Source organism: Aegilops tauschii, chromosome 5 (assembly GCF_002575655.3).
Source record: "Aegilops tauschii subsp. strangulata cultivar AL8/78 chromosome 5, Aet v6.0, whole genome shotgun sequence".
Lineage (NCBI taxonomy): Eukaryota > Viridiplantae > Streptophyta > Magnoliopsida > Poales > Poaceae > Aegilops > Aegilops tauschii.
The window spans coordinates 432,989,235-433,015,741 of NC_053039.3; the positions used below are offsets into that span (position 1 = coordinate 432,989,235).

The window sequence follows — 26,507 nt, forward strand, 5'->3', positions numbered from 1 at the left end:
AAGTTCCGGCAGCAGAAGACATCCTTCAACTTGATCACAATCTTCTTACCCCAACTGAGATCGAAGCTTTCAAGATGATTGAGTTAGCTCGTATACAAAACAAGTATCTCACACGTGAAAATATTTTGTTGAAGGAGCATATCATCGCACTCAAGGGCATTATCTGCAAGTTGGAGGACCTCTTACGCTCGATGTGCGACTATCCATCATCACCTCCATCTTCTTCACCAGCAAAGGAGACATAATCACATGGGTATGGGCACTCCCCTTGGCAACTGCCAAGCTTGGGGGAGGTGCCCCGGTATCATATCACCATCACATCTCTATCTTTACCGTTTTTCTTAGTTCGGTCCTTTTGGTAGTATCTTGATCTAGTAGAATAAAGTTTTAGTATGATTTAGTTTTGAGTTTTGCTTTATGATCCCCTATGTAATCGAGTCCGTGAGCTAGATTAGTGTTGAGTCAAGGGCTTGATTATTTTGCCATGATCTTGAGTGAATAAAAGAAAGAGAAAGAATATAAATAAATAAAAAGAAATAAAAAGAGATCATATTGATCTTATGGAGAGTAATGACTTCACATATAAAGAGTATGATGATTAAAAGTTGTTGAGAGTTGACAAACATAGCTTTGGTCATCGTTGCAATTAATAGGAAGTAGTAAAGAAAGAGAGGTTTCACATATAAATATACTATCTTGGACATCTTTTATGATTGTGAGCACTCATTAAAGTATGACATGCTAAAGAGTTGATGTTGGACAAGGAAGACAACGTAATGGGTTATGTTTTCTTATATCTGAGATAAAGTATATTATCATGGATCATCCAACATGTTGAGCTTGCCTTTCTCCCTCATGCTAGCCAAATTCTTTGAACCAAGTAGAGATACTACTTGTGCTTCCAAGTACCCTTAAACCCAGTTTTGCCATGAGAGTCCACCATATCTACCTATGGATTGAGTAAGATCCTTCAAGTAAGTTGTCATTGGTGCAACAATAAAAATTGCTCTCTAAATATGTATGACTTATTAGTGTGGGAGAAAATAAGCTTTATACGATCTTGTGATGTGGAAGAAATAAAAGCGACAGACTGCATAATAAAGGTCCATATCACAAGTGGCAATATAAAGTGACGTTCTTTTGCATTAAGATTTCGTGCATCCAACCATGAAAGCGCATGACAACCTCTGCTTCCCTCTGCGAAGGGCCTATCTTTTACTTTTATCTTTTACCTTATGGAAGAGTCATGGTGATCTTCACCTTTCCTTTTTATATTTTATCCTTTGGCAAGCACCTTGTGTTGGAAATATCCTGATATATATATCCAATTGGATGTAAGTTAGCATGAACTATTATTGTTGACATTACCCTTGAGGTAAAAGGTTGGGAGGCGAAACTATAAGCCCCTATCTTTCTCTGTGTCCGATTAAAACTCCGTAACCACAAGTATTGCGTGAGTGTTAGCAATTGTGAAAGACTAAATGATAGTTGAGTATGTGGACTTGCTGAAAAGCTCTTGTATTGACTCTTTCTGATGTTGTGATAAATTGCAATTGTCTCAATGACTGAGATTATAGTTTGTTAGTTCTCAATGAAGTTTCTGATTCATACTTTACATTGTGAATAGATTATTACTTTAGCATAAGAAATCATATGACAAAATATATATTTATGTTGCTGTTATAAGAATGATCATGATGCCCTCATGTCCGTATTTTATTTTATCGACACCTCTATCTCTAAACATGTGGACATATTTATCGTTATCGGCTTCCGCTTGATGACAAGCGAGGTCTAAGCTTGGGGGAGTTGATACGTCCATTTTGCATCATGCTTTTATACCGATATTTATTGCATTATGGGCTGTTATTACACTTTATGTCACAATACTTATGCCTATTATCTCTTATTTTATAAGGTTTACATAAAGAGGGAGAATGCCGGCAGCTGGAATTCTGGGCTGGAAAAGGAGCAAATATTAGAGACCTATTCTGCACAACTCCAAAAGTCCTGAAACTCCACGGAAGTTATTTTTGGAAATAATAAAAAATACTGAGCGAAGAAAATACCAGAGGGGACCCACACCCTGGGCACGAGGGTGGGGGGCGCGCCCCCTGCCTCGTGGGTCCCCTGGTGGCCCTCCCGTGCCCATCTTCTGCTATATGAAGTCTTTTGTCCCAGGAAAAATCATAAACAAGCTTTCGGGACGAGACTCCGCCGCCACGAGGCGGAACCTTGGCGGAACCAATCTAGGGCTCCGGCAGAGCTGTTCTGCCGGGGAAACTTCCCTCCGGGAGGGGGAAATCATCGCCATCGTCATCACCAACGCTCCTCTCATCGGGAGGGGGCCAATCTTCATCAACATATTCACCAGCACCATCTCCTCTCAAACCCTAGTTCATCTCTTGTATCCAATTCTTGTCTCTAAGTCTGAGATTGGTACATGTGGGTTGCTAGTAGTGTTGATTACTCCTTGTAGTTGATGCTAGTTGGTTTATTTGGTGGAAGATCATATGTTCAGATCCATTATGCATATTAATACCCCTCTGATTATGAACATGAATATGCTTTATGAGTAGTTACGTTTGTTCCTGAGGACATGGGAGAAGTCTTGCTATTAGTAGTCATGTGAATTTGGTATTCGTTCGACATTTTGATGAGATGTATGTTGTCTCTCCTCTAGTGGTGTTATGTGAACGTCGACTACATGACACTTCACCATTATTTGGGCCTAGAGGAAGGCATTGGGAAGTAATAAGTAGATGATGGGTTGCTAGAGTGACAGAAGCTTAAACCCTAGTTTATGCGTTGCTTCGTAAGGGGCTGATTTGGATCCATATGTTTCATGCTATGGTTAGGTTTACCTTAATACTTCTTTTGTAGTTGTGGATGCTTGCAATAGGAGTTAATCATAAGTGGGATGCTTGTCCAAGTAAGGACAGCACCCAAGCACCGATCCACCCACATATCAAATTATCAAAGTACCGAACGCGAATCATATGAACGTGATCAAAACTAGCTTGACGATAATTCCCATGTGTCCTCGGGAGCACTTTTCTCTATATAAGAATTTGTCCAGGCTTGTCCTTTGCTACAAAAAGGATTGGGCTACCTTGCTGCACTTTATTTACTTTTGTTACTTGCTACCCGTTACAAATTATCTTATCACAAAACTATCTGTTATCGATAATTTCAGTGCTTGCAGAGAATACCTTGCTGAAAACCGCTTATCATTTCCTTCTGCTCCTCGTTGGGTTCGACACTCTTACTTATCGAAAGGACTACGATAGATCCCCTATACTTGTGGGTCATCACCCCTCCATGAGAAGGAAAAAAGGGGGGCCGAATCCTACTAGGACTAGAGTCCTAGTAGGACTCCCCCCTCTTGGCGCGCCCCCCTGGTGGCCGGCCTCCTCCTCTCACTCCTTTATATACGTGGGCAGGGCACCCCTTGGAGACACACCAATTGTTCCAAGCCGTGTGCGGTGTCTCTCTCCACGGTTTAATTACTCCTCCGGTCATATTCACGTAGTGCTTAGGCGAAGCCCTGCGCGGATCACGTCACCATCGCCGTCACCACACCGTCGCTGACAAAACTCTCCCTCGACCCTCTGCTGGATCAAGAGTTCGAGGGATGTCATCGAGATGAACGTGTGCTGAACTTGGAGGTGTCGTACGTTTGGTACTTGATCGGTTGGATCGCGAAGACGTTCGACTACATCAACCGCATTAACCTAACGCTTTCACTTTCGGTCTAGGAGGGTACGTGGACACACTCTCCTCCTCTCGTTGCTATGCATCTCCTAGATAGATCTTGCGTGATCGTAGGAAATTTTTTGAAATTGCATGCTACGTTCCCCAACAGTAACCTTGTTAGGTTGTGGCAGCATGATCCTTGGATGGGTTCTTGTGTGCTCAAAAATTCTTATCCTTTGTTGTTTGACATTTGAAATGATCAGGAATGTACCGTGGCAAAATTTATTGATAAAGGGTGTGCGCATGAGTTTGGAAGGTGTTTTTCCCCTGACCTACAAAGTTCCTGATAGAGTTAGTTGGGACGTGAATAAAAATGGAAGTTATCTACTAGATCAGTATATAAATGGCTAGAAAAACCCCTGGCTGGAGCTAGTAGTGGGTGGATTTGGAAGGCTCCAATACCTTTGAAAATTAAGATTCATATGTGGCAATTGTTTCGTAACGCAATCTTGACTAGAGATAATCTGAGAAAAAAAGAAGTGGACTGGAAATCCTTTGTGCTCTTTCTATAATGTCCCGAAAGATGCGCAACACCTGTTTTTTGGTTGTGGGATTGCTAAATCTGTGTGGGGCAGCATTGGCAAAGTGATTGGTGCTAATTGTTGTCCTAGAAACCTTTGGCAGAGCTTTACTTGGCTCTATGCTTTCCTGCCTGGGGGTCACTGAATCTTATATGCTTTGTGTGGCTGCTGTTTGCTGGAGGTTCCGGACCCTTAGAAACAAAGTTACCTTTGACAATCATGTTGTCCGGTCGTTCGTGGAGGCTGTCTTCACCATTTGTTCATTCATGCTTTACTGGGCAGGGCTACTGAAAGGTGCTGGGAAGGACATTTTTCAAGGAGGAGTTCAGGTGCTGATGAAGGAAGCGACGATTCTTGCCCGTCAGATGAAGCCTGGAGCTTCTACAATTGGACATGAGACGACATGTTGATTCAAAAAGATCAATTCGCATGGGGAGAAAAGCTTTCGTTTTGGCCTTGATCGTCCGGATGCTCCGTCTTCTTCGTTTTCCTTTTGGTGATGTTTTTTGAGTAGTACTGTAGCGGCTTGTGTGAGCGAGTTAAACTTAGCTTCCTCCTTTATGCTCGGTCTGTAGCGAGTTTTCCTGATGATGCTTCATCCTGCCTCCTGTTCTATCATTTCTCCTTTATCTGTATGTTTAGATGCTGATGCAGACTTTGTATTTCCTTAAGAAATTAATGGAAAGGGGATGCCCAGTTGGAAAAAAAAATGGGGCCAGAATTTTCTCTTTTTTGTGCAGCGTAATAATACATACAAATTATTAAACAAAACTCATAGGTACTTACCACATGCATGCATATTCATGTAGAAAGTAAAAAATAAAAACTTTGAAGCATCATTTTTTTAGGGGTTAAAAAAACATGCTCCAATGCACCCGTGCTTTGAAAGTCCGCTTTAGGCGGGTAGTTCCTATTTATCGCATCTTGCGACAGAATGTGAGTGATTCGCACGGGTTCATTCGAATGGGCCACCCCATTAGCATCTTTCGGTGTTGTACGTGCTGTTCTCTTGCTTTCATCTCCTTTTGTCTTACTAGTAAATGCGCACGTCCGCACGTTAATATTTAGGCAATATATTAATTGCACGTGGATATTAGGTATGATATTATTTGTGTGTTAATTCTATGATTAGTGTAATATTTGGTATGATATTAATTGCACGTTAAACACGTTGAACGCTCGCCATTGGAGCAGTCGAGGTCGTTGGATAGACTTAGTTTGATGGCCGAGATCATTTGGATATGCCCCTTTGGGTCCTTTTATATTGGTATAGATATAGATTAGTTTTATGAAAAAAGTAAAAAACACAGCAACGGTTTACCATAGCGGATTGTTTTTTTTTTAAATGCCATGCGGGTGTCAGGGATCAAACCCCAGCCCCCCCCCCCCCCCCCCCCCCGAGTGAATGGGGTCGCTAGCCATTGTTCTTAACAACCTTCAGTATCCAAATAAGCAGCGCAGGCTATAAAAACTAAAAGCCAGGGCATATATAAACTTTTTTTTCAAAAATAGAACATGATTCATTTTTTGAAAAAATGTGACTGTGTATTTTGAAACGTCAACATTTCCAATTTTGTTAACAAATTTATAAAAAAATTGAACATTTGGTGAAAGCTTAAACATTTTGAGGGACTTTTGACATTTTTTAATCTGAACAATTTCCAAAAACCGAGAACGTTTTTGTTTTGCAATTTTGAACAAAAATAAAAAAAAAAGTCAAAATTGTTGTATCTGTCAATAATATTTGAAAACAGGAACTTTTTATAAATTTGAACAAAACTTGAAAATACAAACATTTTAGAAAACATGAACACTTTTTGAAAAGACTTTTGAAACTCTGAACAAAATTTGAAAAAGCAAACATTCTTGGAATCTGTGAACAATTTTGGAAAGCGGCAACAGTTTTTTAAACTCCGGCCACCAACTGACAGCGGAAACATTTTTCAAACAAAACAAACATGTTTCGGAAAACACAAATATTTTTGCAAATTGTGAACATTTTTTGAAAAATGGGTACAAAAAACTGTTTTCGAAAATAGAAAACAAATTTTCAAACGTGATAAAAAATTTGAAATTATGAATATTTCGACATTTTGAAATTTATTAAAAATTGTGGAAAATTTGAAATTTCAATTTTATTGAAAATTTGAACTATTTAAAAAAAATATTTTTTAAAACATGAACAAAATTATGAAATTCTATTTTTTCAATTTATAAAAACACAAAAAAAGAAAAGAACGCAAAAAAAAAGAAAACAAAAAAAGATCCTGATAAGTGCCACACGTGTGGCACGAACAGATGGCTACTCTGAACATTTTTTACGGTAACTTTAGTGATGCGGGGATGACAACTTTAGTTCTCAAGCATGGCAACTTTCTTTTCGGATGGCAAGTTTCGATTTTTTTTGGGGGGGGGGGGGGGGTATTTTTTCTTTTCGGATGACAACTTTAGTTGTAAGAAATGTCATCACCAAAATGCTTCGTGCCACACGTCTGGCACTTATCATTTGGGAAATAAAAGAAAACACAAAGAAACCGGAAACCAGTCAAAGAAACAAGAAAGTTCTAAAAAAGGGTTGGCCCATATATTGTCGTTCGGGTCATCGGCAACTCCTATGTGACGCGCTATGCGGCAAATTGTCGTCGCGATGCACACACAGAGCCCCAGCTGGCTCGGCCCATTTAGACGCCGTGGCGATGTAAAAATATATCGAGAAATCTGTTGGAGGCGGGAATCAAACAATTGACCTCTAGCTCAGGAGGCAATATCGCTAGCCACTCGCGCTGGCGAGTGCTAATGACATTTATGCAGTGCAAACCCCTAAAGAATGTACAACCGTGGATCCTATATTTTTCAATCTTTTTCAACCATTCTCTTGGAAAATATGAACAAAGTTTTTAAAAATATGAGCAATATTTGAAATCATGAACAGAATTTTGAAATGCTGAAAAAAATTGAACACTTATCGAAACATGTGAATAAATTTGAAATTCGAGCACAAATTTAAAAACATGAACATTTTTTAAAAATTGTGAAGAAAAATTGGAAAATATGAACATATTTTGAAATTCAGAACATTTTCGAATTTGTGAACAAAAACTAAGAACAGGGACATTTTTTGAACTTTTGAACATATTTTTAAGACGCGAACATTTTATCAATTACAGAAGATTTTTTGAAAACACAAACATTTTAAATTTGAGAACCAAATTAAAAAAATAGGAACATATTTCGGTGTTTTTAACATATTATGAAAAAGGCAAACAAATTCTGAAAATTTCTAAATTTTCATTAAAACCCAAATATTTAGTTTAAGAAAAAGAAAACACGAATAACTTTAGGAAACGCTAAACACTTTTTGAAACATGAACAATGTGAACAAATTTTGAAAACCGGAACAAATTCTCAAAATTATGAACAAAATTTTCAATTCTGAAAATTATTTTGAAAAATGTGAATTATTTATAAAAACAAGAACAAAAAATTGAACTACTGAACATTCTCTGAATTTTGAAAAACTATTAAAAATTGAACAAAATTCGAAATTTGAACATTTTTAAAGGCACGAATAAAGTTTTATTTTTTTCGAAAGCAGAAACATTTTTTTTTATTTTTTGAACATTTTCTTGAAATTTGTAAAAGAATTGTATCTAGACATGCCGAACAATTTTTTAATAACTGGAACATTTTCTGAAATCACAAACAGTATTGGAAAAAGCTTTTTTTAATTTATGAGCAAAATTTGAACTCATTAACATTTTTTGAAATTAGAACATTTTTATTGAAATTTTCGAACAAATTTTATGAAATAAAAAAATGAATAAACAAAAATAACTTGAAAAAGGAAAATGATAGAAAGAAGGAAACAAAAAAAGGAAAAATGAAAGAAGAAGAAAAAGGAACAAAAAATGAAAAAATAAAAAACAACAAAAACAGAAAGAAAAAGGAAAACCGGTAAAAGAAAATTAAGCAGATCAGGGAACCGTCTAGAAGGTTGCCAAAACCGGATAACGTAGTACGCGAACTGCACACACAAATTGGGCCGACCCATCTCATCGCTTGGTCGCTTCGCCTGTGCGAAGCTCCAGCAGTTTGACGCGACGTGCGCCAAATATGGATTTCCCGGGTCGCCCCCTATTCGAATGAGCAGCAGTTTGCCGCTAAATGCGGCAGTAGGAAATTCTATATTACAACAGAGCCTAGTAAACTCGCCCCGTTTGATCGCATGAGGACTTTCTTCCTCTACATTTGCATCTGCGAAGTTGCTAAAAAAACATTGGCATCTGCGGATCAGTTCCTCCCTATATTTGCATTTGCGAAGTAATACAAACAAAAATTTATGTTTTACATTAGTTTGATTGTCTTCATATGGACTGCGTGCATTACGGTTCCTTGTGTTTGGTTGTCCGTGTCTCGCGGTTTTGTCTGCGCTGATGCACTGCAGATAAATTCGTTGCACACGTACGATTAATGTAATAAAGGCAACTCTAATGGGCATAAAATGTGCCCACTTTTAATCTGTTTGGGTGGCCTGGTGGACAGACGCCCGGCCCTTGTCAACCCTTTTATGGCTATTGCACCCAGCGAGGCGTCCCATTTGGTCTGTCCTGTTCGTTTTTAATTTGTACTTCTAATGGAAGAGTCCGTTGTCCTTTCGTCTCGTCACCCCCCCCCCCCCCCCTCGATCGCGATACCTCCACCAGATCCCATCCCCATCGATTTTTTATCTCCCCTGAAAAACCGGTACGCTTCAAACCAGGGAGAAAAAACCCACGCTTTCCTAATCAAATACGATTTTTTATCTCCCCTGAAAAGACGTTAGGCATCAACCCAGGGAGAAAAAACCCACGCTTTCCTAATCGAATCAATATATACTTCCACGCTTTCCTAATCAAATCATGGTCCGTGCAAGCTATTACTCCTACAAGGGAAGTGGTGTTGTATATATGGATAGTTTAGATCTTTGGTTATCCTCTTGGGTGAGTAGTGTTGTATATACGGATAATTTAGATATCTGATTGCTGGCTGATTTGTTGGCTGATTGTATCCTGATTAGAGGAAAGTGTCGTATAGGAAAATCGGTTGGGGAGGCTGGCTCGCTAGAAAAACCGGTGGGGATGCCCGCGATGGTTAAAATAAAAATAAAAATCGGTGGGGAGTCTCTCGTTGGATCGATGGGGAGGGGATACGAGACGAAACGACAACATACTCCTTGCAGATGAAGTCTCCGGCACGGTCCAGTGAACATACTCCCTTTAAAGACACGTCAAACTCTATGAACACAAGTAATATTTATTGATCAAATGATGTGTAAGTGTACTACATTCTGATGGGTGTCATCGATATTACTAATGGAGGGAACCTATAGATGTGAAAGAATGTAAGAGGCAACATGCTACAGAACGATACACGCAAATGGATAATTGGTTTGCCAGTTCAAAACAAAGAAACGCCAGTTTCCTATTAGGCTCAACTTCGTCATGATGGTGAACGTCGATATTTACTTGCCCGAGTCAGTGTTTTCTCATGCGCAGTTGTGTGTTGCACTATCCACATCCACCGCTAGACAAAATGTCAGGATTCTTGCCATCCCGGATGTTGGTAATAAGAAAAAGAACTCACATGATTGCAAAAAAAAAATTCAAATTGCAGCAAAAACAAGAGATTGGATTGTCATGTTGATACGTACATGAAGAACATCGTCTATAGAGAGATCTTTACATCATAAGGGAGAAATTGGCACTTATACTACCAGTAATCGTACTCTGTTTTTTTAATTATGTATAACTATGTTTTTAGAATAAAAATATATAATTGTTTTTTTTGAGAGATTTATTTTGTGCAGGTCACCTCCGTCATGGGGAGTCATTTGTGTTTAATTTGCAACTTCATGTGTTACTGAGAGAAACCAAACCAGTTGTGATATCAAATAATTGTGCAATCATTTATCTTTTTTAGAATCTAAAGTTTTTTTATAACCATTAAAATGAGATTATTCAGTGATAGGTCCATGATTTATACATGTACCGTCGCCCGTGGCAACACACGGGTATTTTACTAGTTAATTTATCTTTCTAGTCATTTTACACAATCTTGATTTGAATAAAGGAAATACTGCACATGATTAAACAAATAATTCGCTTAGTTTACGACCAAATAAATAAAAAACACATTGTTTATAACCAAATAAATTTAAAATTGTAGTAAATAAATTGAAAGAAAATGGCAAGATAGAACTATTGGTTTCCTCGTGAGTCCAGATATGATCAACCAAATCATTTTCAAGTTTAATGTGAGTTTCTCGATCACACATTTCATGATGAAATTGGATGAATTGCTGGAATGTTGGAGGTTGTGGAGGTGATCGGAGCAAGCACGAAGGTGCCAACGTGCCGCACCCAAAACTACAACCAGAAGGAGGACATTGCGCTACGCTTTATACGCGATCTCCGTGGATGCAACGATCGGAACGAATCAAACGAAGACCATGTTTTGGGAGAGAATTACCGACCACTACAACAATTCCGTGGATGTGCGATCAAGTCGTACACAAGGTTCTCTTGGGCATTGTTGGAGCACCATTCATGACCAATGCAACCGATGATCCGGTTGCATCAACCAAGTGAATCATGCACCACCGAGCGGTGTGCAAGTGGCGGAGTATGGCCCCTACATCCAAGGGTTATTCAAGCATCGCAACACCAAGTTCAGCCACAAGCCCTTCACGTTGCATCATTGCTACAAAGAGCTATGCAAGAACGAGAAGTGGATCCAAAAAATTGCGGAGACCACTCCAAAGAGGTCAAGGTTGAGCATATCCGTTAAGGAGGACGACGAGGTTGATAAGATGCAAACAATAGACTGGAAGGAAACAAGCTTGCAAAAGAAAGAAAGAAATAAAAGAAATGCATTCGGTGGCACTTATAAAGTAGAACTTGTGGCAATGATCGAGACCAAGAAGATGATGGCGGCCGAACGCAAAGAGGGGAAGATGGCGAGGTGGAATGAGCTCAAGGCGTTGGAGGATGAGAAGTGGAAGGCCAAGTCGGTGGCCGAAGAGAGAAAGTTGAAGGTGGAGGAGCGTAAGCTTGCACTTGAGGAGGAGAGGATTCGTAATGCCAAGAAGGCCGAAGAACGTGCTATCATGTTCATGAATCCAAACATAATGGATGAAATCGCAAGAAAGTATTGGGAGCTCACTCGTGGAGAGATCTTGGAAGCTTCTCTTCGGAATGCTGGTGGTGGCCGAGGGGGTGGTGGCGGCGATGATGTTGATGGTTGTGGCCGAGAGGATGGCGGTGGTGATGGTGACCCAGAGGATGGTGGAGTTGATTTCTTCGCCGACGACGTCATTTTATTGGTGGTGGTTGAGGGGGTGGTGGTGCATGCCAAAGGTTGGCTCGATCCACAACGTATACATGCTATGTGTTTGAAGTGATGTCTTTTTCATGAACTTCGCATGTTTTAATTTTGAAGAATGCGGTGATGAAACTTTATTTTATGATGGTTATTCTATACATGTTTTAATATGAATCTTTTTAAGATATGTATTATGTAGTGTTTGACGTTCGTGCGGTTAGGACAAAAAATTTACAAAATTTATTTTTACTCCGCTAACTGTAGAAGATCGGCTGGGTGTGATCACCGTTAGTGGAGTAAAAATTTATTTCACTAACTTTACTCCGCCGTTTACTTCCTTAACTTTTAGGAGATAGGTTAGAAATGTCGGCACCTATCGATCGACACTACATATATTGCAGTATCAATGATGATACGTGCGCTCAAGTTGTGTACAGGGAACCCATTCACCCTGGACCGAAAAAGCAAGTGAGACTGTGCCCACCCCCTCCCTCATTTGTCTCAGAGCATGCATGCATCCATGCGCACTTTTCACCCTCAAACCATTTTGAAACTACAAATCATGAAATCCCAGGGTGGCAGATAGGACAGGATTGGACGATATTGCCACACACAACAGGCAGGTTTGAGGATGAATTGGTTTAAATTTTTGAAGTAGAAAATAAATGGTTTGGGTATAATTTTAGGGTGTGACTAAATCTCAGTCGACTGAGACTTAGTGACACAACATATAAAAAAGAAGAAAGGAAAAACTAAAAGGACATTTTGCATGGATCTCCATGTAAGATCTCACAAATATAGCATCTACTGAGACTTCGTTAATTCTCAATCGACTGAGATTTAGCAATCCCAATAATTTTACTAGCAGGCATGATGTTGTTTTGTTTTTTTAAATGCTATAGAGCGAACAACGTTATATGGCTTCTTCCGATTCTGCGCCCGAATCAGAACACCGTGACACCCGACAATCCCGATGGGTGCACCGTTCACTCTCATCCACGCTCACAAGCAAACAACTAAATGTTTGCTCCCCCCTCAGCGAACACGTAAATGTTTGCTCCCATCCACCCTCCTGAGCGGACGACCATGTGTGTGGCATTCTATCCCATATGATGTAGTATGACAATTACTTAAACCATGTATGACAACTTCTCTGTGTAGCATGCCAGTTCGTCCTATTGTGGCATGACAATTCCTAAACATGTATGGCTGCTTTCTATATTGTGCTATAACAATTTTGTTGTTGTAACATGACCAATCCTCTTGTGCCAATATGGCAATTCTTTTGCAGGGTGCAGATCACTAAAATGCATGGCAATTTTCTCTACTATAGTATGACAGTTTTTCTGCGGTAGCATGCCAATTAGTTCTTCTTTACCATGCTAAATCTATTTGTTATAGTATGACAAATCTCTTTCTTATAGCATGGCAATTCTTGAAGTGTTCGCTTGCGGGAGCCTCCCAGAGCGAATGGCGCTGCTCGTTCACGTGGGCCTTCTAGAGCGAACGACTGGGGACACCATGGAGGGCGCGTTCCCTCCTTATTAGGGTCATTTGTTTCTGGGTGAGAGCACTTTGACATAGCATAAATAAGAGTGTAACAAGAGTACTTCCACGCAGAGAGTTCACTTATTCCATGCAAGATGTTCACTTGTTTATCAGGGATTTCACTTCTTCCTTGTGAGAAGTTCACCTTTTGTCATGAAATTCACTTCGACGGCGCATGGGAAAATCATTTTTTCTTGAGAGCTTCATTTTTCTTGTCGCGAAGTCTAGTTTGATCTAGAGGGGAATTCACTTTTTGTCGGGAAGTTCAACTTTTTGTTGGGAAGTTTTTTTTTCTTGATGAGTTAACCACGTGAACAAATTGGGGGGAGGGGGGGGGGGAGGGGGGGTCCGATAAACGGGAGGGCAATGTATTTTTTTTTGAAAGCCCCTTAACAAAAGAACCTCATCGCAATAACCCCTTCAAAGTCAGAAGTGTGACAACCACACATTTATTTTTCTAGTTCGTGGACTGAATTATTCCCCTCCTATCTTATGGACAATGTGCATTTCACTAATTTTTAGAGGAACATTCTTCTACTGCTAGTATTTCTATTTCTTTATGAGAAACACAAGAGCGACAATTACTATAGATTGGAGGGGTGGTAGTATTTTTAATTTTTTTTGAGGGGTAAGCCAAATTTTATTACTCAAAATCCACAGAGAGTATTTCACACGGACAACATGCATGTGGCCCAACACGCGCATTGCTTACCAGGCTTACACGGAGCAAGAAGCCCAAAGCCTCAAGCCCGCTAGCCCATATTCCCGAAGCACTACACCTGCCGTCCCTAGGGTTTTGCTTCGCTGATATTTCACCCAAGCGCCGCCATTCTCCCCCTTCCCCCTTTCCTCACCGCCGCAGGAGAAGAAGCAGACGCGCGGAGGAGAGCTTCCAGGCGGCGACCATGGTAACGCCCTCATCTCCCACCGCCAAAATCCCCTGATGCCTATCTTGCTCGCTCCTCCCTGAGATCCACCGCAGCTGTTGCGCGATGCCTTAGATTAGCTTTCTTCATTCATACTCGGTCTGGGGCTGTGATTACAAAAGAGTGGCTCGAGCGGCTTGATTCTGGGAAACCCTAGCGGAACGGCAGATCTCGCCGTGTGGCCCCATTACAGCAGCGCGACGAGCAGCTCTTAGCCGGTTCGGGATGGAAGTGGAACACGGGGTGCCGCCTGACGACCGGCTGTTCGGTTCTTGTGGTGTGTGTGTGTGTGTGCGTGTGTATCACTGTATCTGTTTCTGACAGAGGGGGAGAGAGGGAGAGATGTTTGGATTGAACGGTCGCGTGGGGCTTGGCATCTGGTGTTCCACATCCAAAACCCCGTGCTCGTGCTGCTCGTCGTGCCTCAGCTGCTTTGGCAGGGGTTGGCGCGCGCTTGGATCGCCGTCTCCGCTGGGTTTCCTGCCGCGGTGAAGGTTTCTTAATACACTTGATATGAGCCTCCAAGAAGATTTTTTACCTTTTGTATTCAGTAAAGAAGTTGCACAGGAATTCTTTCAACATATTTAGTACTGGCATAGGTTTTGATTGGTTTGTTTTGGACTCATAAGGAGCATGAGTCTGCAGTGTGACCTGCTTGTTGAGATGCCAAAGATCAAATCTCGCTGCTGTGGAGTACCTTTAAAATAGGCTACACAATATTTTTATAATCGCAAAAAATTTAAACATGTAGTTGAAATGTTATCATCCTGGATGCTGACCTCCTCCCCGGAGTCTCGACTGGCATAATCGTTGTGAGTTAACTCCGCGTGTTCTGTTTGGAAGCATGTAATGTTACTTTCCTTTCCAGCTGGGTACCTTTCTACTTTTCACTATTCGAGAATCTTTGGTTTGAGTTTTTTTTCATGACTATGTAGCTTGCGTGATGCCTAGCTTAGCTTTGTTCATTCATACTTGGTCTGGGGCTGTGATTATAAAATAGTGGCTCGAGCGGCTTGATTTTGGGAAACCCTAGCGAACGTCAGATCTTGCATGTGCCCCCCATTACAGCACTGCCACGAGCAGCTCTTGCCGGTTGGGGGTGGAAGTGGAACACGAGGTGCCACCTGACGATGGATTGTTTGGTTCTTGTGATGTGTGTGTGTGTATCTGTTTCAGACAGAGGGAGAGGGGGAGGTGTTTGGATTGAACGGTCGCGTGGGGCTTGGCATCTGGTGTTCCACATTCAAGCCCCCTTGCTTGTGTTGCTCGTCGTGCTGCAGCTGCGTTGGCAGGGGTTGGCGCGCGCTTGGATCGCCGTCTCCGCTGGGTTTCCTGCCGCAGTGAAGGTTTCTTAAACATACACTTGATATGAGCCTCCAAGAAGGTCTTTTACCTTTTTTATTCAGTAAACAGTTGCATTGTGATTCTTCCACCATATTGGCTACTGGCATAGTTTTAAATTTTAATTAGTTTTTTTTGGGCTCATAAGGAGCGTGAGCGCAGTGTAACCTGCTTGGTGACTTGCTAAATATCAAATGTTGCTGCAGAGTGGAGTACTTTTAGAATAGATTTTACAATTGGTGCATAGAAAACTTCATGTTTGTAATCACAGAATTTTTAACCTATAGTTGGAATGCGATCAACCTAGAGTCTGGCTTCCTCCCTGAGTTTGAACTGGCATAATCATTGTGGGTCAACTCATTGTGTTCTGTTTCAAAGTTTGTAATGTTACTCCTGTTTGGCCAGCGGGTGCCTTTCTAATTCACTATATAGATTTAAACATCTATGGCTTGATTTTTTTTGTTTCCTTGTGTGCATGACTGGAAATTGAAAATTTTGCTCTCTGTATTTTCGGGCCCTCTTTGATTCACCTGGAATTATCCTCACTCGTGTGGAAATATAAACTGTTTGCTCTTGTATTCCTAATAAGTTACTGTAAAATTCCTTGGAATCAAAGAGTTCCTTACTTCTTGAAGTATTAAACTAGCAAGCATGTTATTATGATTTCAGCAGTGAACTTCTATTTGTTTATCTGATGTGGTCAAGTTCCTGGTTCTTTATTCCATTACCATTTGTAGGTGAACGTTCCGAAAACCAAGAAGACCTACTGCAAGAACAAGGAGTGCAAGAAGCACACCCTCCACAAGGTCACACAATATAAGAAGGGAAAGGACAGTCTTTCTGCTCAGGGGAAGCGTCGTTATGACCGCAAGCAGTCAGGATATGGTGGCCAGACAAAGCCTGTTTTCCACAAGAAGGTATGGCACTGATTTCTGTGGTGGCCATATCTTTGCTGCATAACTCTAGCTACTGATCCTCTATTGCTTCTTTTGCATCTCGATGTTCATTATTTTGTTTGTTTCAGGCCAAGACAACAAAGAAGATTGTGCTGAAGCTGCAGTGCCAGAGCTGCAAGCATTACTCACAGCGCGCTATCAAGGTCCTCACGTCACACTTAATCTGCCATCCCATCTCTTTGCTATGTTCTGTTGTGTTCACATGTCTGACGCTATACTTGTACCGTTGCTACAGAGGTGCAAGCACTTTGAAATCGGTGGAGACAAGAAGGGCAAGGGAACCTCTCTCTTCTAAGCTGATGATATCCCTGTTATGTTCAGAATGTTGTGCCAGAACTTGCCACCCGAACAATGTATTATCTTATTATTCTGGCTATAACTCTATGGGCCATGTAGCATATGTTTTGCCTTCCTGTCAACTACTTCAGATCCATGAGACAAGTAAAAATGATCTTTATGGTCTTGAGTTCGTTATGGGTGTTCTTGATCTTACTAGGATTGTATATGTTTCTGGTTTTACGTTTTGAATGTTTACTCCCTCTGTCTCAAAATTTATGTTAGGATTTTAGCTTTGAATGTGGTTTAATAGTATTTTGTTAGTTGTTACAAAATTTCAGTCATATGTGGTACTCCCTCCGTTCCAAAATAGATGACCCAACTTTGTACTAAAGTTAGTACAAAGTTGGGTCATCTATTTTGAAACGGAGGGAGTACTTCTGAATATGATTCAAGCACTGTCTAGTTTGAGCAACATAAAATGTTAGTAGTATTTTGTCAGTTGGAAATATAGCCAAGCTCTGGTTTATTTTCTACGCATTCTGTCTATCATGGTGATTGTACGCAGTCTGGGTGTGGCTGTATCATCATTCGCTCTGATTGTTTGGAGATTCACGCGGCAGAATTTTTCATCTACCGTCGTGGCCCCTTAGAGCATCTCCAGCCGTTGGCCCCCCAGGAGGCGCCTAAAATCTCCGCCTGGGGGTGACCCGCTGAAAAAAATATCGCCGCCTGGGGGTGACCCGCTGAAAAAAATGGGCCTGGGCGAGTTGGCCCCCAGCCGCCGGCCCCAGGCGCGGGAAAAAAAATTTGTGTAGCAAATTTACGCAAAGTTCGGCTAAAACACGCCAAATTTCGGCAAACTTGGGCTTATATTCGCGGATTTAAGTCGAGTAGTCGCCATTACATATAAAAACTAATAAAAAAACTTGCTGAAGGCCGAGAAGTCACCGTCGTCGCCGCCATCGTCGGCCTTCTCCTCCTTGACTCGGGCGCCCCTGCTGGACCCCTCCCCGGCTGGTGGCGGCGGCGGCGCGTCGTCGTCGTCGCTGTCGTCGATGATGACGACTCCTCCTTCGTCGCGGCCTCGGCGGCGCTGCTCGAAGCGCCGCAGGGCGGCGCGCTGGCGCTCCGTCGCCATCTTGATGGAGTCCTGGCGTGCCCATTCAAGGGCCGCGTCGTCGTCGAGCTCGGGACAGGGAGTGGCTGGGGGAGAAGAGATCGGCGGCGACGCTCGGGAGAGGGAGGGCTGGGGGAGAAGAGCTTGGCGGCGGCACTCGGGAGAGATGGAGAGGTGGCACTCATCACAGGCGAGCGAGGCCATATATAGCCGCGCCGCGTCCGTGTATACGCGTCAGAGGAAGGGGAGGCGTCGGCGCGCCGCCCCGTGAACGCGTCGCCCGTGAGGAATCAATGGCAAAGCTGACCGGCGGCAGCCTTGCCATTGATTCCCCGCGGGAAACCGAGGCGTCAGGAGAAGACGAGGCGGGCGGTGTCGCTGACGCGGCTGGCCCGCGGCGCTTTCGCGCCAAAAACGATTCGCCCGGCGCCCCCGAGCGCCCCCAGCGCGCCGGGTTCGGGTTGGGTCCGTCGGCGCCAATTTCGGCCCGAGCCGGCGAAAAAAGGGCCCCTGGGGACATGACTGGGCCGATTTTTTGGCGCCGGCGGCCGAAAAATCGCCTGGGGGGCCTTGTTAGGGGCGCGGCTGGAGATGCTCTTATTTTGAAGATAGCCGCGTTCATGTTGGATTACAACTTTAGTATAGTGGATTGCAGAAAAGCTATAGAGCATTAGAGCTGACGTTCCGAAGATTGTGGAAAAGCTGTAGAGACGACGTTCATTAGGGCATGGCCAACGGGCCAAGCTGGACAGATGCCCCAGGTCTCCACGTTGGATTGAACAGTCCAGCTCACATCAACCTGTTGCTTGCAGATGAAAGCGGGCTCCTGCAGAGGAACTCATCTCCTCGCTGACAAAAGCAAGATAAAGAAGAAAAAGCAAGTGATGTGTTCATGCTCTCCTTGTTTGAGAAAAGGACAAGCACTCATCCTCCTCTATATGCGTCACTAGGTCCCATAGATGGTGGCTCGCGTTGAGTGGCTAGTGTTGGGAATCGTAGCATAATTTTAAAATTTTCCTACGTTCACCAAGATGCATCTATGGAGTATACTAGCAACGAGGGGAAGGGAGTGCATCTACATACCCTTGTAGATCGCGAGCGGAAGCGTTCCAATGAACGTGGATGACGGAGTCGTACTCGCCGTGATCCAAATCACCGATGACTGAGTGCCGAACGGACGGCACCTCCGCGTTCAACACACGTACGGTGCAGCGACGTCTCCTCCTTCTTGATCCAGCAAGGGGAAAGGAGAGGTTGATGGAGATCCAACAGCACGACGGCGTGGTGGTGGATGTAGCGGGTCTCCGGCAGGGCTACGCCGAGCTTCTGCGAGAGAGAGAGAGGTGTTGCAGGGGAGGAGGGAGGCGCCCAAGGCTGTAGGTTGCTGCCCTCCCTCCCCCCCTTTATATAGGCCCCCTGGGGGGGCGCCGGCCCTAGAGATGAGATCTCATGGGGGGCGGCGGCCAAAGGGGGGGAAGGGGTGCCTTGCCCCCCAAGGCAAGGGGGAAGCTCCCCCTAGGGTTCCCAACCCTAGGCGCATGGGGGGAGGCCCAAGGGGGGGCGCCCAGCCCACTAGGGGCTGGTTCCCTTCCACTTTCAGCCCACGGGGCCCTCCGGGATAGGTGGCCCCACCCGGTGGACCCCCGGGACCCTTCCGGTGGTCCCGGTACAATACCGGTAACCCCCGAAACTTTCCCGGTGGCCGAAACTGGACTTCCTATATATAATTCTTCACCTCCGGACCATTCCGGAACCTCTCGTGACGTCCGGGATCTCATCCGGGACTCCGAACAACTTTCGGGTTTCCGCATACATATATCTCTACAACCCTAGCGTCACCGAACCTTAAGTGTGTAGACCCTACGGGTTCGGGAGACATGCAGACATGACCGAGACGCCTCTCCGGTCAATAACCAACAGCGGGATCTGGATACCCATGTTGGCTCCCACATGTTCCACGATGATCTCATCGGATGAACCACGGTGTCGAGGATTCAATCAATCCCGTATGCAATTCCCTTTGTCAATCGGTATGTTACTTGCCCGAGATTCGATCGTCGGTATCCCAATACCTTGTTCAATCTCGTTACCGGCAAGTCTCTTTACTCGTACCGCAATGCATGATCCCGTGACTAACGCCTTAGTCACATTGAGCTCATTATGATGATGCATTACCGAGTGGGCCCAGAGATACCTCTCCGTCACACGGAGTGACAAATCCCAGTCTCGATCCGTGCCAACCCAACAGACACTTTCGGAGATACCCGTAGTGCACCTTTATAGTCACCCAGTTATGTTGTGACGTTTGGCACACCCAAAGCACTCCTACGGTATCCGGGAGTTGCACGATCTCATGGTCTAAGGAAAAGATACTTGACATTGGAAAAGCTCTAGCAAACGAAACTACACGATCTTTTATACTATGCTTAGGATTGGGTCTTGTCCATCACATCATTCTCCTAATGATGTGATCCCGTTATCAATGACATCCAATGTCCATAGTCAGGAAACCATGACTATCTGTTGATCAACGAGCTAGTCAACTAGAGGCTTACTAGGGACATATTGTGGTCTATGTATTCACACATGTATTACGGTTTTCGGACAATACAATTATAGCATGAACAATAGACTATTATCATGAACAAAGAAATATAATAATAACCATTTATTATTGCCTCTAGGGCATATTTCCAACAGCTAGAGTCACAGACGATGGTCTCATTTTTATTTGCTGTCGTGGATGTACTGGGGCAACACCATGTAGGTGCCTCATGTGCCACGTAGGTTAAGACCATCGTACAAAATTTTCCTGTCCAACGCAGGCATAGCTTGATCGGACCACACATGTGTCATACCTCCCTTGCTTTCTCCTCTACACATGCACTATATCTCCTGCTACCGGTTCATCTCTGTTGCTTTCCTTCACTTTTTGGACGAAGCAGCATGCATGACAACTCCTAGTGTAGCAAGCTAATTTGGCCTGTTGCAATATGGCAAATTCTTGGAGCATGTGTGCAAACTTTCTTTTTCTCAGCCTGAGAATTCTCTTGTTGTGTGTCTGGCAAATTTCTAACACTACTTTCTGTTACCATGTCAGAAAAATCAACATGGCAAATCTTTTTGTAATAGCATGACAATTTCCGAGTGTTTCTTGGGAGTCAGTCTGTTGAGGAAACACTCTTTGATGATGCCGTTCACTCAAACGAGCCTTTGAAGGGCTTCGGGTGGCCTTCCTCGCGTTATAAGGGTTCGTGGTGACTAGATATGGTTGCTCTTGTAGATTTATAAAACATTTTGGAAGTTGCATTAACACTGGGGGTGTCTCAAGAACCCAAGGATGCAACCCCAGGGGTGTTTTAAAGTTTCCAGTGTCGTTTGTTTAATTACAAACTTGCAATTACTTTTTGAAAAAAGGTAGATCACTTGCCTTTTTCATCAATTAAAGAGTAAGAATTGCATAATTCATATAATTTTTTAGTAAGAATTGCATAATTAATTATGATAAACTGGGTCATCCAGATCGGTGTCGAAGCTAGCGTCGACGTAACCCTTTACGACGAGCTCTTCGTCACCTCCATAAACGAGAAACATATCCTTAGTCCTCTTCAGGTACTTCAGGATATTCTTGACCGCTGTCCAGTGTTCCATGCCGGGATTACTTTGGTACCTTCCTACCAAACTTACGACAAGGTTTACATCAGGTCTGGTACACAGCATGGCATACATAATAGACCCTATGGCCGAGGCATAGGGGATGACACTCATCTTTTCTATATCTTCTGCCGTGGTCGGGCATTGAGCCGTGCTCAATTGCACACCTTGCAATACAGGCAAGAACCCCTTCTTGGACTGATCCATACTGAACTTCTTCAATATCTTGTCAAGGTATGTACTCTGTGAAAGACCAATGAGACGTCTTGATCTATCTCTATAGATCTTGATGCCTAATATATAAGCAGCTTCTCCAAGGTCCTTCATTGAAAAACACTTATTCAAATAGGCCTTTATACTTTCCAAGAATTCTATATCATTTCCCATCAATAGTATGTCATCCACATATAATATGAGAAATGCTACACAGCTCCCACTCACTTTCTTGTAAACACAGGCTTCTCCATAAGTCTGTGTAAACCCAAACGCTTTGATCATCTCATCAAAGCGAATGTTCCAACTCCGAGATGCTTGCACCAGCCCATAGATTGAGCGCTGGAGCTTGCATACTTTGTTAGCATTCTTAGGATCGACAAAACCTTCCGGCTGCATCATATACAACTCTTCCTTAAGGAAGCCGTTAAGGAATGCCGTTTTGACGTCCATCTGCCATATCTCATAATCATAGTATGCGGCAATTGCTAACATGATTCGGACGGACTTTAGCTTCGCTACAGGTGAGAAATTCTCATCGTAGTCAACCCCTTGAACTTGTCGATAACCCTTAGCGACAAGTCGAGCTTTGTAGATGGTCACATTACCATCCGCGTCCGTCTTCTTCTTAAAGATCCATTTGTTTTCTATGGCTCGCCACTCATCGGGCAAGTCAGTCAAAGTCCATACTTTGTTTTCATACATGGATCCTATCTCGGATTTCATGGCTTCTAGCCATTTGTCGGAATCCGGGCCCGCCATCGCTTCTTCATAGTTCGAAGGTTCACCGTTGTCTAACAACATGATTTCCAGGACAGGGTTGCCGTACCACTCTGGTGCGGAACGTGTCCTTGTGGACCTACGAAGTTCAGTAACTTGATCCGAAGCTTCATGATCATCATCATTAACTTCCTCCCCAGTCGGTGTAGGCACCACAGGAACATTTTCCCGCGCTGCGCTACTTTCCGGTTCGGAAGGGGTGACTATCACCTCATCAAGTTCCACTTTCCTCCCACTCAATTCTTTCGAGAGAAACTCCTTCTCTAGAAAGGACCCGTTCTTGGCAACAAAGATCATGCCCTCGGATCTTAGGTAGAAGGTATACCCAATAGTTTCCTTAGGGTATCCTATGAAGACGCATTTTTCCGACTTGGGTTCGAGCTTTTCAGGTTGAAGTTTCTTGACATAAGCATCGCATCCCCAAACTTTTAGAAACGACAGCTTAGGTTTCTTCCCAAACCATAATTCGTACGGTGTCGTCTCAACAGATTTAGACGGTGCCCTATTTAAAGTGAATGCGGCAGTCTCTAAAGCATAACCCCAAAATGAGAGCGGTAAATCGGTAAGAGACATCATAGATCGCACCATATCCAATAGAGTGCGATTACGACGTTCGGACACACCATTTCTCTGAGGTGTTCCAGGCGGCGTGAGTTGTGAAACTATTCCACATTTCCTTAAGTGTGCACCAAACTCGTGACTTAAATATTCTCCACCACGATCTGATCGTAAGAATTTTATTTTCCTGTCACGTTGATTCTCAACTTCACTCTGAAATTCCTTGAACTTTTCAAAGGTTTCAGACTTGTGTTTCATTAGGTAGACATACCCATATCTACTTAAATCATCAGTGAGAGTGAGAACATAACGATATCCTCCGCGAGCCTCAACACTCATTGGACCGCACACATCGGTATGTATGATTTCCAATAAGTTGGTTGCTCGCTCCATTGTTCCGGAGAACGGAGTCTTGGTCATCTTACCCATGAGGCATGGTTCGCACGTGTCAAATGATTCGTAATCAAGAGACTCCAAAAGTCCATCTGCATGGAGCTTCTTCATGCGCTTGACACCAATGTGACCAAGGCGGCAGTGCCACAAGTATGTGGGACTATCGTTATCAACCTTACATCTTTTGGTATTCACACTATGAACATGTGTAACATCACGTTCGAGATTCATCAAAAATAAACCATTGACCAGCGGGGCATGACCATAAAACATATCTCTCAAATAAATAGAACAACCATTATTCTCGGATTTAAATGAGTAGCCATCTCGAATTAAACGAGATCCAGATACAATGTTCATGCTCAAAGCTGGCACTAAATAACAATTATTGAGGTTTAAAACTAATCCTGTGGGTAGATGCAGAGGTAGCGTGCCGACGGCGATCACATCGACCTTGGAACCATTCCCGACGCGCATCGTCACCTCGTCCTTCGCTAGTCTCCGTTTATTCCGTAGTTCCTGTTTTGAGTTACAAATATGAGCAACCGCACCGGTATCAAATACCCAGGAGCTACTACGAGTACTGGTAAGGTACACATCAATTACATGTATATCACATATACCTTTGGTGTTGCCGGCCTTCTTCTTGTCCGCTAAGTATTTGGGGCAGTTCCGCTTCCAGTGACCACTTCCCTTGTAATAAAAGCACTCAGTCTCGGGCTTGGGTCCATTTCTTGGCTTCTTCCCGGTAACTGGTTTACCGGGCGCGGCAACTCCCTTGCCGTCCTTCTTGAAGTTCTTCTTACCCTTGCCCTTCTTGAACTTAGTGGTTTTATTCACCATCAACACTTGATGTTCTTTTCTGATCTCTACCTCAGCTGATTTCAGCATTGAATATACCTCAGGAATGGTCTTTTCCATCCCCTGCATATTGAAGTTCATCACAAAGCTCTTGTAGCTTCGTGGAAGCGACTGGAGGATTCTGTCAATGACCGCGTCATCCGGGAGATAGACTCCCAGCTGAGACAAGCGGTTATGCAACCCAGACATTCTGAGTATGTGCTCACTAACAGAACTATTCTCCTCCATTTTATAGCTGAAGAACTTGTCGGAGACATCATATCTCTCGACCCGGGCATGAGCTTGGAAAACCAATTTCATCTCCTCGAACATCTCATATGCTCCATGTTTCTCAAAACGCTTTTGGAGACCCGGTTCTAAGCTGTAAAGCATGCCGCACTGAACGAGGGAGTAATCATCAGCACGCTGCTGCCAAGCGTTCATAACGTCTTGGTTTTCTAGGATTGGTGCTTCACCTAGCGGTGCTTCTAAGACATAATCTTTCTTGGCTACTATGAGGATGATCCTCAGGTTCCGGACCCAGTCCGTATAGTTGCTGCCATCATCTTTCAGCTTGGTTTTCTCTAGGAACGCGTTGAAATTGAGGACAACGTTGGCCATTTGATCTACAATACATAGTGTAAAGATTTTAGACTAAGTTCATGATAATTAAGTTCATCTAATCAAATTATTTAATGAACTCCCACTCAGATAGACATCCCTCTAGTCATCTAAGTGAAACATGAACCGAATTCAACTAGGCCGTGTCCGATCATCACATGAGACGGACTAGTCAAGATCGGTGAACATCTCCATGTTGATCGTATCTTCTATACGACTCATGCTCGACCTTTCGGTCCTCCGTGTTCCGAGGCCATGTCTGTACATGCTAGGCTCGTCAAGTCAACCTAAGTGTATTGCGTGTGTTCCGAGGCCATGTCTGTACATGCTAGGCTCGTCAACACCCGTTGTATTCGAACGTTAGAATCTATCACACCCGATCATCACGTGGTGCTTCGAAACAACGAACCTTCGCAACGGTGCACAGTTAGGGTGAACACTTTCTTGAAATTATTATAAGGGATCATCTTACTTACTACCGTCGTTCTAAGCAAATAAGATGCAAAAACATGATAAACATCACATGCAATCAAATAGTGACATGATATGGCCAATATCATCATGCTCCTTTGATCTCCATCTTCGGGGCACCATGATCATCTTCGTCACCGGCATGACACCATGATCTCCATCATCATGATCTCCATCATTGTGTCTTCATGAAGTCGTCACGCCAACGATTACTTCTACTTGTATGGCTAACGCGTTTAGCAACAAAGTAAAGTAAATTACATGGCGTTATTCAATGACACGCAGGTCATGCAAAATAATAAAGACAACTCCTATGGCTCCTGCCGGTTGTCATACTCATCGACATGCAAGTCGTGATTCCTATTACAAGAATATGATCAATCTCATACATCACATATATCATTCATCACATCTTCTGGCCATATCACATCACATAGCACTTGCTGAAAAACAAGTTAGACGTCCTCTAATTGTTGTTGCAAGTTTTTACGTGGTTTGTAGGTTTCTAGCAAGAACGTTTTCTTACCTACGTATGACCACAACGTGATTTGCCAATTTCTATTTACCCTTCATAAGGACCCTTTTCATCGAATCCGTTCCGACTAAAGTAGGAGAGACAGACACCCGCTAGCCACCTTATGCAACTAGTGCATGTCAGTCGGTGGAACCTGTCTCACGTAAGCGTACGTGTAAGGTCGGTCCGGGCCGCTTCATCCTACAATGCCGCCGAAACAAGAAACGACAAGTAGCGGCAAGAAGAATTGGCAAACTCAACGCCCACAACTGCTTTGTGTTCTACTCGTGCATAGTAACTACGCATAGGCCTGGCTCATGATGCCACTGTTGGGAATCGTAGCATAATTTTTAAAATTTTCCTACGTTCACCAAGATGCATCTATGGAGTATACTAGCAACGAGGGGAAGGGAGTGCATCTACATACCCTTGTAGATCGCGAGCGGAAGCGTTCCAATGAACGTGGATGACGGAGTCGTACTCGCCGTGATCCAAATCACCGATGACCGAGTGCCGAACGGACGGCACCTCCGCGTTCAACACACGTACGGTGCAGCGACGTCTCCTCCTTCTTGATCCAGCAAGGGGAAAGGAGAGGTTGATGGAGATCCAACAGCACGACGGCGTGGTGGTGGATGTAGCGGGTCTCCGGCAAGGCTA

At 43.3% G+C, this 26,507-nt stretch overlaps 1 protein-coding gene across 1 annotated transcript; it reads left to right on the plus strand.

Annotated features, from left to right (window-relative positions):
- Positions 1-13,962: 13,962 nt before the first annotated feature.
- On the plus strand, positions 13,963-16,881 carry LOC109748907 (large ribosomal subunit protein eL42z/eL42y). Its single transcript, XM_020307923.4, has 4 exons — positions 13,963-14,092; positions 16,189-16,368; positions 16,476-16,550; positions 16,643-16,881. Exons 1-4 carry the CDS (start codon positions 14,090-14,092, stop codon positions 16,700-16,702), a joined length of 318 nt encoding a protein of 105 aa, XP_020163512.1. The 5' UTR covers positions 13,963-14,089; the 3' UTR covers positions 16,703-16,881.
- The last annotated feature ends 9,626 nt before the right edge of the window (positions 16,882-26,507 follow it).